Below are 13,848 nucleotides of genomic sequence, written 5' to 3'. Positions count from 1 at the left end.
CATTGTACGATAGGTTACCAGTCATTCAGAACTATATTTCGCTAATTGAAAAGTAGATGTTAAGGCATGAATAAAATTAAATAATGAAAAAACAAAGTTTCTTTTGATTGAGGACAATTCAGATTCTAATCATTTACAATTGATCAGCATAACTAAAAACTTTCATCAGCAATTAAGATTCTGAGAGTATTTACTGATCAAACTTTAGCTTTTGACTCCCAGATCAGTTATTTGACTAGGAAAGCATGATGGGAAAGCTTCGGAGAATACGTACATTTTTTACATCAGAACATTTATATAATTAACACAAACTTTAGTTCTAGCTCAACTAGATTATTGTAATATTTTTTTATCTGGGTTGTTCCAAGCAATTAAGGAAAAGACTGCAAATGATTCAAAACAATGCAGTTCGTTTAATTTATTCACTTAGGAAATATAATAGTATTTCTCCATTTTACACTTTGCTGCAAACGTTTTTCGTATTCTTGTACAAACACTTTCTATTTACTAATTCTTCTAGACCACACAGAGAAAGTATGTTTAATCCTTCTATTAAGAGCAAAAAAAAAATCTCTGAATCTCTGCTTTCCAAGCAACTAAATTGATGAAAAAAATAAGGGAAGTTCTTCGGGCTTCTTATAACTATCTAGACTTCAGAAGGAAAATGAAAATTGTACTGTTTTGCAGACAAGTGCTAACAGTCTAGTTTATAGGTATATTTTTGGATACTGTCAGTGGATTACTGTTTTGTTATGACTATTACTATGTATACCCCAGTAAATGTTCTGGCTTTTTTTCCATAATTCTGCTTAGAACTGAAAAGGTGCAAGCAGAATTTAAAATCAAATGTTATGATACGTTATGATAACTTAAGGTAGGTTACAATGAAGTACACAAGTTATGGAGAAATTAGGTCTTACCTGATTATTTTTTCACCCCATTTGTCCTTTCCACTATTCCAGAACCTGTGGGATAGTTATGTCCATCAACCAGCAGGTGGAGATAGAGAACTGAAAACTGAGCCCAGACATATCTCGCTTAGCATCCAGTCCAACTCCTCAGTATTGATGTAGACAAGCAGTATGGACAGTACTCAGTATAAACACAACAACCTTAAACAACTCGCTAACCTAACATTAACCAAATGAGCAAACATGCGGACCTCTAATCTCTAGACAATTTGTAGAGAACAGGAGATATGCAGGAAGCACCTTGCAAGGTGACGGTGGTTATTTGGCCCATTATTTTGCACCAATTAAACATCTTGGGCAGGCCTCTGGAATGGTGGGAAGGTCTAATGGAGAGAAAATTATCACATAAAACCTAATTTCTCCTTCCGTTATGTAGCTTCCCACTATTCCAGAACCTGTGGGATGTATAAAAACAATCCCTAGAGTAGGTGAGATCCTGGCACTGCTGCCCTAAGGATCAAAGCCCCACAACTGGCTTCAAAGTGTCCCACCATGTCCACCCTGTAGTGCTTGGCAAAGGTATGAAGCATCGAACAGATAGCCTTCAAAATATCCGCCAGAGACAGTAAGGTAGTCAGCACCCACTGTACACCTCGTAGAATGAGTCTGCAAGGCCCGAGGATCCCATTTCCTCATAAGCAAATAAGCTGACGTGATAGTCTCCTTCAGCCATCTAGCAATTGTGGGCTTGGAAACCATGAGGACAAGCCTCTATTTTACCAAAAAGCACAAAAACAGTCTATACGATTTGCAAAACTCATTTGTGACTTCTACATATCTCATGAGGACTGTACGCATATCAAGAGGTTTGAGCCTCTTTGTCCTCATTGGTTGAGATCAAATGCTGATACCACTTTAAGAAAAAATGGAAAGAACTGTGCACAGGGAGACTGCCACCTCCAAAAAGCAGAGAAAGGGATCCAGACAAGAGAGCCTAAAGCTCCAAAACCCTATGTGCCAACAGAACAGCAGCCAAGAATGCTTTCTTTAGCTTAAGATCTTTCAAGAAGCCTTCCAGAATAGCTCAAAATAACACTTCTGCAGAGCCCAAGGGACTAAATTAAGGTTCCACTCTGAACACAGTATACAAAAGGGATACTGTGAGTGGACCACTCCCCACAAGAACTGAATGATATCCAAGTGAGCCGCAAGAGATGTCTTCTGAAACAGGCAAAAGGCACAACCTGAATTTTTAGAGAATCCAAAGCCAATCCATTCTGAAGACCTGCCTGGAGAAACATTAGGATGTGCACAATCTGAGCAAAGAAGGGAGAAAGTCCACACTCAGAACACCAACCCTTGAACGTCCTCCACACCCTCGCATCTAACATGGATGTAGAGCATTTCAGAGTCTGAAGCAAGGTAGCAATGACCGAATCAGAATAACCTTTTCGTCTCCAACGAGCTCTTTCAATGGCCAAGCCATAAGAACAAAGGGGCAAGGATCTTCCATGAGCACCGGACCTTGCTTCAGTAGGCTGTGTACCTGCATAAGGAGGAGAGGATTCCTGTCTAGCAGTCGAATCAGGTCTATGTACCACGGCCTCAGCAGCCAATCTGGGGCAATGAAAATTATTCAACACCAGTGCAATGCGATCCTTTTCAACATATGGAGTACCATGGGCCAGGGATGGAAGACATACAGTAGATCTGTCTCTGGCCAGGGCTGCAGTAAGGCAATTGCAGAAGTATCAGAGAAGTTAGTGCTGTTTGAGCTATCTGAGTTCATTGAGCAACATTGTTTACCGAATCCTTATCAGCTTTGTTTTCGTAATAAGCACAATACGAAGACACTTTTGGATGAGATCCAATTTGGCTTTGAATATGGTAAGAAGTACTCTTTGATTTTTTTGGATGTTGCAGCTACGTTTGATACTGTCAATCATGGCTTATTACTTCAGGGTCTTCGGTCATTTGGAATTTCTGGACGGGTCCTTGGTTGGTTTTGCTCATTTTTGACAGACCACACTTTTCAGGTGGTTCAGTGGTCTTCTGTTTCCCAGTGGTTGGCGGCGACTTCTGGTATTCAGCAAGGTTCTTGCCTGTCTTCATTGTTGTTTAATTTGTTTATGTTTCCTCTTTGCAAGGTGTTGGCCAACTTGGAGGTTGGCTATCGGTCTCTATGCTGATGACTTGCAATTCTTTTTTGTCGTGCCTCCTGTAGTAGAAGATGATGTTAAATTGGCTGAGAATTACTTGCGGACAGTGCAAGCTTGGATGAAGGCCAATGGGTTAGCCTTAAATATAGCTAAAAAACAGGTTTTGTGGTTGGCTTGGTCTGCGGAGGAATGCCCTTTCTCTGGGTTTTACTTCAATTATGTTTTTATTCCTGTGTCATCCACTATTCGTAGTTTGGGGGTCCTATTGGATGCCACTCTATCTTTTAAGCAACAGGCTGATGCAATGGTTAGGCTGTGTTTTTTTAAGCTGCAGTTGGTATCTAGGCTTAAGAATTTTTTATCTGATGACAATTTTTTCACCGTGCTGCAAAGTTATGTATTGCCCCATTTTGATTACTGTAATGCCCTTTTGTGCGGTCTTCCACATACAATTTTGCAGGCTTTACAAGTTGCACAAAATTGTGCTGCACGGTTACTCACAGGTGTTCGCAAGATGGAGCACATTACAACTCAGTTGCAGATGTCACACTGGTTGCCCATTGTGCAATGTATTGAGTTTAAGATCCTTTTGTTAGTCTTTAAAGCACTGCATGATGATGTTCCTTGGCTTTGGTCCAGGCTCGATGGACCCTTGGTCTTTCCCCAGTGTGGCATTACTTAGGGATTGTAGGTGTACTGTCCCAATAGGGTTTTGCGATCTCACAATCAGGGGTTGTTAGTTGTTCCCTTGCTTCATCAGGTCCATTTAAAGGCCATTTGCTCTCATGCGTTTTTTTGTTGCTGTTGGACATGGTTTGTGGAATACTCTTCTCTCTAGCTTTGCATTGCATCAGATCTCATCATTATCTTTGTTTAAAAAGAAGTTGAAAACTTTTCTCTTTTGTAAGGCCTTTCCTTGAAGACTTCTGGGGTGATTTTGAATGTACTACTTAGATTGTGAGCCCACTAAAGACAGTCCCAGTACCTGTAAAATGAAACTGTAAAATACTTAAATGAAGTGAAATGAATGCCTGTTGGGTTTTGTGGGGGGCCGTTTAATTGTTTGTGATATTTATTTTATGCCGGTATGCTCTTGCCACAAACGAGCTGCACACTGTCGTTTGAAAGACCAAAGAGGCCATTTCAAAGGCTTGTTTCATCAAACTTTCTAGCTTCCTATCCTGTAGGTCTTTTAGGGCAATGCCCCCTTCCACCAGCAAGATGGTCTTTTTAGTCACCACCGTAACAAAGGAGTCCATCCTGGGAAGCTGCAATTTCTCTTTCTCCTCCAGAATGAATGGGTAGAGGCGAGTCACAGCTCTTCCCACTCTCGGTCCTGGGACCAGTGAGACCCATTCTGCTATAATCAGGTCCTGAAATTCAGGATGCATCGGGAAGGCCTTAGAAGGACCTCTAAGCCCCCTCATGATGGACAAAGATGAAACGCCTGACACTGAAGCAGAAGACTCCTCAATGAAAAGCACTGCCTGCCAGTGACTCAGAAATAAAAGAGTACCGAGCTCTTCTTTATGAAACTAACTCCTCTAACGGCTTCTTAAATGATGGCTCCTCTAAATAGATTGAGGCCACATCAGATAAAGAGGGAGAAGGAGAGATCCTCCTCTGTCCACTCCTTGAGGTCTAAATGAGATCTCTTAAGAACCGGAGGAACATTGGGGCAAGAGCACTTGGCAGCAACTCTGACTGTCCCTATGATATGATACAGACGTTCAAATATTTGAAACGTATTAATCCGCAAACAAACCTTTTCCGGAGATGGAAAAGTGGTAGAACAAGAGGACATGAAATGAGATTGAAGGGGGGCAGACTCAAGAAAAATGTCAGGAAGTATTTTTTTCACAGAGAGAGTAGTGGATGCTTGGAATGCCCTCCCGCGGGAGGTGGTGGAAATGAAAACGGTAACGGAATTCAAACATGCGTGGGATAAGCATAAAGGAATCCTTTGCAGAAGGAAGGGATCCTCAGGAGCTTAGTCAAGATTGGGAGGCGGGGCTGGTGGTTGGGAGGCGGGGATAGTGCTGGGAAGACTTATACGGTCTGTGCCAGAGCCGGTGGAGGGAAGCGGGACTGGTGGTTGGGAGGCAGGGATAGTGCTGGGCAGACTTATACGGTCTGTGCCAGAGCCGGTGGTGGGAGGCGGGGATAGTGCTGGGCAGACTTATACGGTCTGTGCCAGAGCCGGTGGTTGGGAGGCGGGGCTGGTGGTTGGGAGGCGGGGATAGTGCTGGGCAGACTTATACGGTCTGTGCCCTGAAGAACACAGGTACAAATCAAAGTAGGGTATACACAAAATTAGCACATATGAGTTATCTTGTTGGGCAGACTGGATGGACCGTGCAGGTCTTTTTCTGCCGTCATCTACTATGTTACTTCAGAAAATAGGTCTGGTGTAAGAGCAATATAAACTCAGGAGAAAACAAAGATCCTGACGCAGCTGAATGCTCTGTTGGGCCCTGAGGTTGTGAAATAGCAGCTGTCATGATCAGACAGCGATTGTTCCTCACTGCCAGTTGGCCCTGACAAAATGGAGCCCAGTCCCACGCTCCACTGCTTCAAACTGCGCACCAGCCCTGCTGGAGAGCCTGAAGCCCTCAACTGGCACAAGCGCAGCACAATATGGTCCCGAGCAACGAACCTTTTCCGGAGATGGGAAGGTGGTAGAACGAGAGGACATGAAATGAGATTGAAGGGGGGCAGACTCAAGAAAAATGTCAGGAAGTATTTTTTCACGGAGAGAGTAGTGGTTGCTTGGAATGCCCTCCCGCGGGAGGTGGTGGAAATGAAAACAGTAACGGAATTCAAACATGCGTGGGATAAGCATAAAGGAATCCTGTGCCGAAGGAATGGATCCGCAGGAGCTTAGTCAAGATCGGGAGGCGGGGCTGGTGGTTGGGAGGCAAGGATAGTGTTGGACAGACTTGTACGTTCTGTGCCAGAGCCGGTGGTGGGCAGCGGGACTGGTGGTTGGGAGGCGGGGATAGTGCTGGACAGACTTGTACGGTCTGTGCCAGAGCCGGTGGTTGGGAAGCAGGGCTGATGGTTGGGAAGAGGGGATAGTGCTGGGCAGACTTATACGGTCTGTGCCAGAGCCGGTGGTTGGGAGGAGGGGCAGGTGGTTGGGAAGAGGGGATAGTGCTGGGCAGACTTATACGGTCTGTGCCCTGAAGAGCACAGGTACAAATCAAAGTAGGGTATACACAAAATTAGCACATATGAGTTATCTTGTTGGGCAGACTGGATGGACCGTACAGGTCTTTTTCTGCCATCATCTACTATGTTACTTTTTCGGATGCTGCGCCAAATCCGAAGATGTACTGCCGCCGACCGTTTCCCCCATGTCCCACAGGATTCCTGGCTTACACGCAATGCGATGTCCTGACACCGGCCGGTGGATTCCACACCACGACTCCATGGGAGTTGCCATTCACCCCGACTGGCACAAGCGCAGCACAATGTGGTCCCGAGCAGCAAGTCAGGATCCTTCTCCTGCACCAAGCAGAACTTACAGCTCTCCAAGCAGTTCCGAGTCAAACTTCAGAAAGACTTACCACTTGTGTTTACCACTGCTGGTTGCTACCCCCCCAAGCTCACAGTCTCCAGAAGTCTTATCCCAGATGAGAAAGAATCAGGACAGATACGCTGTCCCAAACTCTCCAATAAACCTCTTTCTTTCTCTCTCTGTGCTAGAAAAGGAGAGCTCCATGGGAAAGGTGATGGGAAGGAAGAAGTAAATTTCTGGGGCACAACAGACAGATCTGAGGACCTCCAGATATGACTCTACAGACTTAAGCCACCTGCAAAAGCTCAACTGCGGACCAGCTGACCAACTGGACCAGAATCAAATCACTCAGAACCAGAACCTGAAAAGTGTGTCCGTCCACCTAAAGAGATAGAAAACACCGAGGAGATGGACCTGGAAGCCAAGAGAGTTACGTCTCAGCTCTCCATCTCCACCTGCTGGTTGATGAACATAACTATCCCACAGGTTCTGGAATAGTGGGAAGCTACATAATGAAAATTACGTGGTCAAAAAGGCTTACTATCTAAGGGCTAGAACTACAAACACGTGCTCCATTATTGTTAATGGCATTTATTTACTAACTAAGCAGATAACTTGCATCAGTGTGTGTTAATGGTACTAAACATTAGTAAATCAACCCCACTGCCACCAGCCCATACCACGTCTCCACTGCCCAACCTGCTCCTACTTTTACTTCTCCCTTCTGCTTCTACCTCTTCACATCTACTACTCCTGTCTATTCCACTGTCCCACCTACTCCTTCTGTCTTCCTGTTTCCCTAATATAATAGGCAAGGTTGAGGGGTTGAGAGAAGCTATAAAAGCAGGAGGTATAGGAGCCAGCACACACTAATGGTCCCTCTCCTCCTCCTTCCCCACACACTACTAGAGTTCAACAGAAATATAGGAGAGCAGTTGAAAAAATATAAAAATAATTGGATTTGTTATTCCCTGTCTTTAAGGTACATCCCAACATCCTGCTCTGCTTGCTTGCCATTTTAGTATTTCTTATTTTGCATACCTCTATATAGTTGTATTAGCTGTTTCACACGTTCCTGGATTTCCACTATGTTCTGCATATGGATTACAGAGGGTCATTTACTAACAGTTCGACAATGGGCCCGAAGACAGATGATTTACAATATCAGTGTTAGCACGCTTTGAGGGGCACTTTCGAAAGAGAAAAAAATGTGTCATAAATGTGTCATAAAGCGGCATTTAAATGAATTTCTTCTCGAAATGTCCACATCGGTATTTTCGAAATCTATTTTGCAGACATATATCTATGCAATTCATCTGCAGTGCGTTCAAATCACAAGGGGGCTTGTTGGGGGCGGGATTAGGGCACTCCTAACACTTGAACATTTTACAGCCATAATGGAACAAAACGAAAAAGTCTACATCTGTTTATAGGATGAATAAAGCAAACACCCACAGAAGGTGTGCTCTCCACAGGGGAACCAAAGACAGGCAAAACAAACAGTGGATCCAATAAAAGTCCTCTCACGAGTGTCTTCCTGAACAAGGTCTTTATTGAAAACTACACGGTTGACCCGACACGTGACGTGTTTCGGCCGCGAGGCCTGCGTCAGGGGTCTAGTAGTATCTGAAGAAGAAAAAATGCCTTGTGGGTCAGATGAATAACAGCACATAAACTGCTAAAAGAGGTATCGTGTACGAAGCAGCGCTGTCTATAGGATGAATAAGGCACAAAAAGGTGCCCTAAATGACTAAACGACCACCGGAGGAATTCAGGGGTGACCCCCTTGCTTCTCCATTGATCACCGACACCCTCCCATTCCCACTCCCAAAAGTAGTTACCAGCCTCCGTGACAGCTTCAGATGTTATGTCTAGGTCTATTAGAACAGCAAGAAGATTGGTGCAGGACCCAGGCCCATATTTCCCTCTACCTGTTACACTTGTGGTGGAAATCATGAGCCCTCCATAACTCACCAAAACCCTAATGTACTCAACATATAGATGACGCCTTCACCCGCAAGGGCTATTGTATTAGTGTTCAGTTGGGGACACAGGGTTTTGGAGGTCTTATGATAAGGGAGCAACTGTAAGATGTTTACCTGGGAACTTTTATATGAAGTTCACTGCAGTGCCCCCTAGGGTGCTCCACTGCTCTCCTGGGATGTCTATGTGGCCAGTCTACTAAGGATGCCTTGATTTTGCATGTTTTGCAAATGGGCCAAAAAGATAAATACACATAGCACAAAAACATGTTACATGCGGTGTTTTTTTTTGGGGGGGGGGAGGGGGGGAACAAAACAAAACAGATAGACATTTTGCTGTTTCAAAAATGGCTTTATTTCCTATTTGGATTTGGGACGTTAACCGCAAAATGTCCAAAGTCCAACTTAGATGTCATATCAAAAATGCCCCTCCATGTCAGTAAATGTCCCTCTTACTAAATAATAGTGCTATCACAGGTATCAGTTTAGCAGTCTCCCAAGGCTGGTTAATTTTGTCTAAGAAAAAGACATTCATATCAGTAACTTATGCTTAAATACCTTCTGGATCTAAAAACGTGACGACAGCTGCATTCTCATCAGGTAAGATCGTAACATCCAAAACTGATCCACCTCCACATTTTTGACTTTCAAAGTAGAAAATTAAGTATTCTTTATGTACTCCTTCTGGTAGGTTTTCCACTCTGATGCATTTTGTCACCTCAAGAGGTCGTGCAGTGATTTTTAGCTGTTTTATCCTGGAACTGAGGGGACATTTTGCAAGGAATTTTTCTGCTTCTGGAAGTACATAGAAAATGACAGCAGATAAATACAATCAGTCCCACTATAGAAAGGATGCAGAAGTTAGAACTGAGGTGTCCAGGTCAGGACACTTCTTCAATTCATTAGTATTTTAGAATAGAATGTGAAGACAGAGAAAATGACATTTATATATAGACATACACTTTCGAAGAAAAAAAATCAAAAAATTTAGAAAAATAAAAATTTATTTTAAAATTTTATATACTACCTAAACCTAGGTGGTTTCCCAAAAATATACATAACCCTGGTTTGATACCAGGGTTGAGTCTTCCATTCCCCAGGACTACTAGGGTCTGCTGCAGAAGTGAAGTTTATGGCTTCTGGGGCAGAGGAAATCATGCAGATAGCTCAAGGGTTGCACCTCATGGCCTGATTTAGGAACTGACTAAATATGAGGGAATACAAAACTGGAAATTCTTGAGGGTATTGTGATAAAGTCACCGCCAGGATAGTTGGGTTAAGGCAGTTTCAGTCTGAAATACAAGTCCCAGAAGGCATTGCAGGCAAGGAGCCAGAGGGGGAGATGAAGAACCCGGACTGGACTCCTAGCTGCAATCAGGGAAGACATGGGTGTAAGCTGACAGGTTGTGTAGAGTGGCTGCCACTAGGCGGAAAGAGAGTTGGGAAACCCTGTGTGCAGGAGCTCATATTGGTCTCATTAGTCTAATGCTCAACTCAGCTGGTTTGGGTGTGAGGAAGCTAATGGAAGGAGAATGATTGGTTGTGGTAGCTGAAGCCAGGGATTGATTAGGCAGGTGGGAAGTAGTCCCAGGAGTTCAGTTCAGTAGAGAGAAGCAGAAGGAGAGAAGCAGTTGCAGGCTGAAAACCCTTGGGGGCAGGGAGGTCCCTAAAGTACTGAAGCAGGCTGGAATTCCTTGGGCAGAGGGAGTCCCTAAAGTATTGAACTCTCCTGAAGGTAAAGAGGATAGAAGGTAGAAACTGCTGCTTGGTGACTGAACTGTGACAATGAACTGAAAGAACTGTTTGTCTTGGGAACTGAATTACTGTTTATTGTGCACTGGATAAAGAGCCCAGACTGAAGCCTGTATTGAAACCTGGTATGTGCTACGCTGTTGTTGGAACTGTGTACTAGAAACCTGCATGGAACAAATGTCCTTAAGATTGAAGTTACTGGTGGACATCTATTTCTTCATTGTACCGGGAGCCTGTGGCTGGAGGAGATTGTTCTATCCTTGGCTGCACAAGAGAGGTACTAGGTTACAGTATGAATTCAGGATCATGACATCAGATCCCAGCCTAGTCCTGACTGAGTTGAAAATAGAAAGAACAAGAGGAAACTGGAGGTTCAAAAGCAGAAAAAAAAAAAAGAGAAAGGAACAAAGATGTTTAACCTTGGTGTCATGACCCAGAGGTTACTAACCAATATCATGGACCTCAGGATGACGATTGTCTTCAACAGAAACACAGAGCACCGAAGCAGGAAAGACCATATGGGCTACCCAGTCTGCCCATCCACACCATCTGCTCACCTTTACAACATTCTTTCATGGAAGCCGTAATATGACAACATCTGGACTATGTTCAGATTCAACAGATCAGAAGATCTTGGTTGATTAATTAATAACAAAAGTGAAGTGACTGGTTTACTTTCCCTTACCATTCTGTGTCATGAAGGTAACAGCAGCAACATTTACTTCAGGTATCAGCTCTGTTTGGAAACAGTCTTCTTCTAAGTTACTAATGTTCTCCACCAGCATAGTTAACATCTCCTGTGAGAAGTTCTCTTGGACGTTCTCAAGCAAAACCGACAACGAAGGTGTAGTCTGTGGCTGGTTTACGCATTCCTCTAACAATGATCTCACATGAAGAGTACTGTTCTTTAGTGTATGGCTTTCTCTCTTCAAAACTTCCTGAGCATCTGGTTTGAGAGAAAAAAAAAATAACACGGTATAGTTCATGAGTGAGGTTTTACTGCTGTAGGAAAAGCCAGCCTGCAATGTGGAGAACCAGCAAAGACTTCTGGGATACTAGTAAAAAAGGCCCGTTTCTGTTTGAAAGGAAACGGGCGCTAGCAAGGTTTTCCTGAGTGTGTATGTTTGAGAGAGTGTATGTGAGAGTGTCTGTGTGAGAGAGGCTTCTGTTCCTGCTGCTGTGCATTCCCCGTGTTGTGCTGATTCGCTGCTCCCTGTATCATGGCTCTCCCTTCTAACTGGCCAATCTGGTGTGAGTTGTGTAACGTCACTATTATCTACTCCAACTCCAGACCACCTCCAAGGGATCCACGGTTCCAGGCAGCCTCAGAATGTTGGAGGTGAGAATTATTATATAGGATTTGTCCATACCAGCATGCAGTTTCTCCTGCACAGAGACCTTTCAGTTTCTGTTATTATTCCATACACTTCAACAATTCATGAACAACATTTACCAGAATGACTTTTAATCACCTAGCAGATACTTCCTTACATATCTGTTCTATAACATAAGAAAAAAAAAAAAACTTAATGAATTCCTTAGTCTGAGACATATGAGGAAAAGAAATTACAGATTCCAGCTCATGTCAGAGCAATGACAGATAGCACCCTGCCACGAACCCACAACGGGAGATGGGGGGGGGGGGGGGAAGAGACAAAAAGAGGAAGAGGAGGGAAATTTGGGGAAAGTTATGAGGACTGTAGGCTCTCTAGAATGCTGGGATATAGAATTGATGTACTGGTTTCATTAAGGATTTTCCAGGTTGCCAGATGTCATGATGGCAGTGCAATGAACACCTAGAATGAGGGCTCCAAAAATTTGTGACAGCTTTATCAGCATATTGCCAGCTGAGAGCTTTGTTCTTACGAAGAAGGAAGTATAATTTAGAATCTTCTGCTTATGTACTTTGATAAACAAAGGCATTTAGGGGGGGCCATTCTATAACAGGGCACCAATTCCATAAAGGGAAGTGTGTCTACCTTGTAAAGAAATACAGGCAAAAATTAATATAAGAGAATAATGTTCCATTCATACTAACAAAGTATTTAACACTCTAAAGAAAAATATCTATTGGTGCATTTATACAGAATAATATTTTACAGCCTTTCTTAGACCACAATAGTGATATGAGAGAGAAAAGAGTTAGAGAAGATCAAAAAAAAGAATAATCTCATAGGCATAGGCTGTTATTAACCAGTGCTTCATTACTTTTCACTTCACTTTCTTCATCTCTATAAACACTTTTAGCTGTTCCGGTGAAAAGAATGTATATTTTGTTTGAGCCAGCTTGACCACACATTTGCACGGATATGCAAGAAAAAAGGAAGCACCAATATCAATTGTATTTTGTTTTAAAGAAAGAAATTGCTTCCTTTTTTGCTGAGTTGACTTAGTAACGTCAGGATATACCCAAACCTTAGCACCATAAAATTGCGACTTAAGGTTTTTAAAGTAAAGTCTTAAGATAGTATTATAGTCTTGCTCAAAAACGAGCGATACAATGACTGTAGCTCTGTTCACTATTATGTCCGAAGATTGTTCTAGAATATCAGAAATATTTTGTAAATCAAGATTATCTTTAACAGGACCTTGACTTCCATTTCTAACATGTGTCTACTTTTCTTTGTAGAATACTAGTGTAATTAGGTTATATATGTGCATATGCGTTTAGGTGTGAACACTTACACCAGCCACAGAGCTAGCATAAGTGCTCATACCTAATTGCTGGAGATACAGTGGGGGAAATAAGTATTTGATCCCTTGCTGATTTTGTAAGTGTGCCCACTGACAAAGACATGAGCAGCCCATAATTGAAGGGTAGGTTATTGGTAACAGTGAGAGATAGCACATCACAAATTAAATCCGGAAAATCACATTGTGGAAAGTATATGAATTTATTTGCATTCTGCAGAGGGAAATAAGTATTTGATCCCTCTGGCAAACAAGACCTAATACTTGGTGGCAAAACCCTTGTTGGCAAGCACAGCGGTCAGACGTCTTCTGTAGTTGATGATGAGGTTTGCACACATGTCAGGAGGAATTTTGGTCCACTCCTCTTTGCAGATCATCTCTAAATCATTAAGAGTTCTGGGCTGTCGCTTGGCAACTCGCAGCTTCAGCTCCCTCCATAAGTTTTCAATGGGATTAAGGTCTGGTGACTGGCTAGGCCACTCCATGACCCTAATGTGCTTCTTCCTGAGCCACTCCTTTGTTGCCTTGGCTGTATGTTTTGGGTCATTGTCGTGCTGGAAGACCCAGCCACGACCCATTTTTAAGGCCCTGGCGGAGGGAAGGAGGTTGTCACTCAGAATTGTACGGTACATGGCCCCATCCATTCTCCCATTGATGCGGTGAAGTAGTCCTGTGCCCTTAGCAGAGAAACACCCCCAAAACATAACATTTCCACCTCCATGCTTGACAGTGGGGACGGTGTTCTTTGGGTCATAGGCAGCATTTCTCTTCCTCCAAACACGGCGAGTTGAGTTCATGCCAAAGAGCTCAATTTTTGTCTCATCTGACCACAG

The 13,848-nt window shown here is 43.2% G+C and overlaps 1 protein-coding gene across 1 annotated transcript in view; it reads right to left on the bottom strand.

Annotated features, from left to right (window-relative positions):
• The window catches only part of PARP14 (poly(ADP-ribose) polymerase family member 14), a 133,875-nt gene that overhangs the window by 64,469 nt on the left and 55,558 nt on the right, over positions 1-13,848 (bottom strand). Inside the window, 2 exon segments of the mRNA XM_030210876.1 lie at positions 9,131-9,367; positions 11,010-11,270. Coding sequence (XP_030066736.1) covers positions 9,131-9,367; positions 11,010-11,270 — 498 coding nt within the window.

Source organism: Microcaecilia unicolor, chromosome 7 (assembly GCF_901765095.1).
Source record: "Microcaecilia unicolor chromosome 7, aMicUni1.1, whole genome shotgun sequence".
NCBI lineage: Eukaryota > Metazoa > Chordata > Amphibia > Gymnophiona > Siphonopidae > Microcaecilia > Microcaecilia unicolor.
Note: the sequence above shows the minus strand (reverse complement) of the source record. Positions and strands in the feature narration are given on the sequence as shown.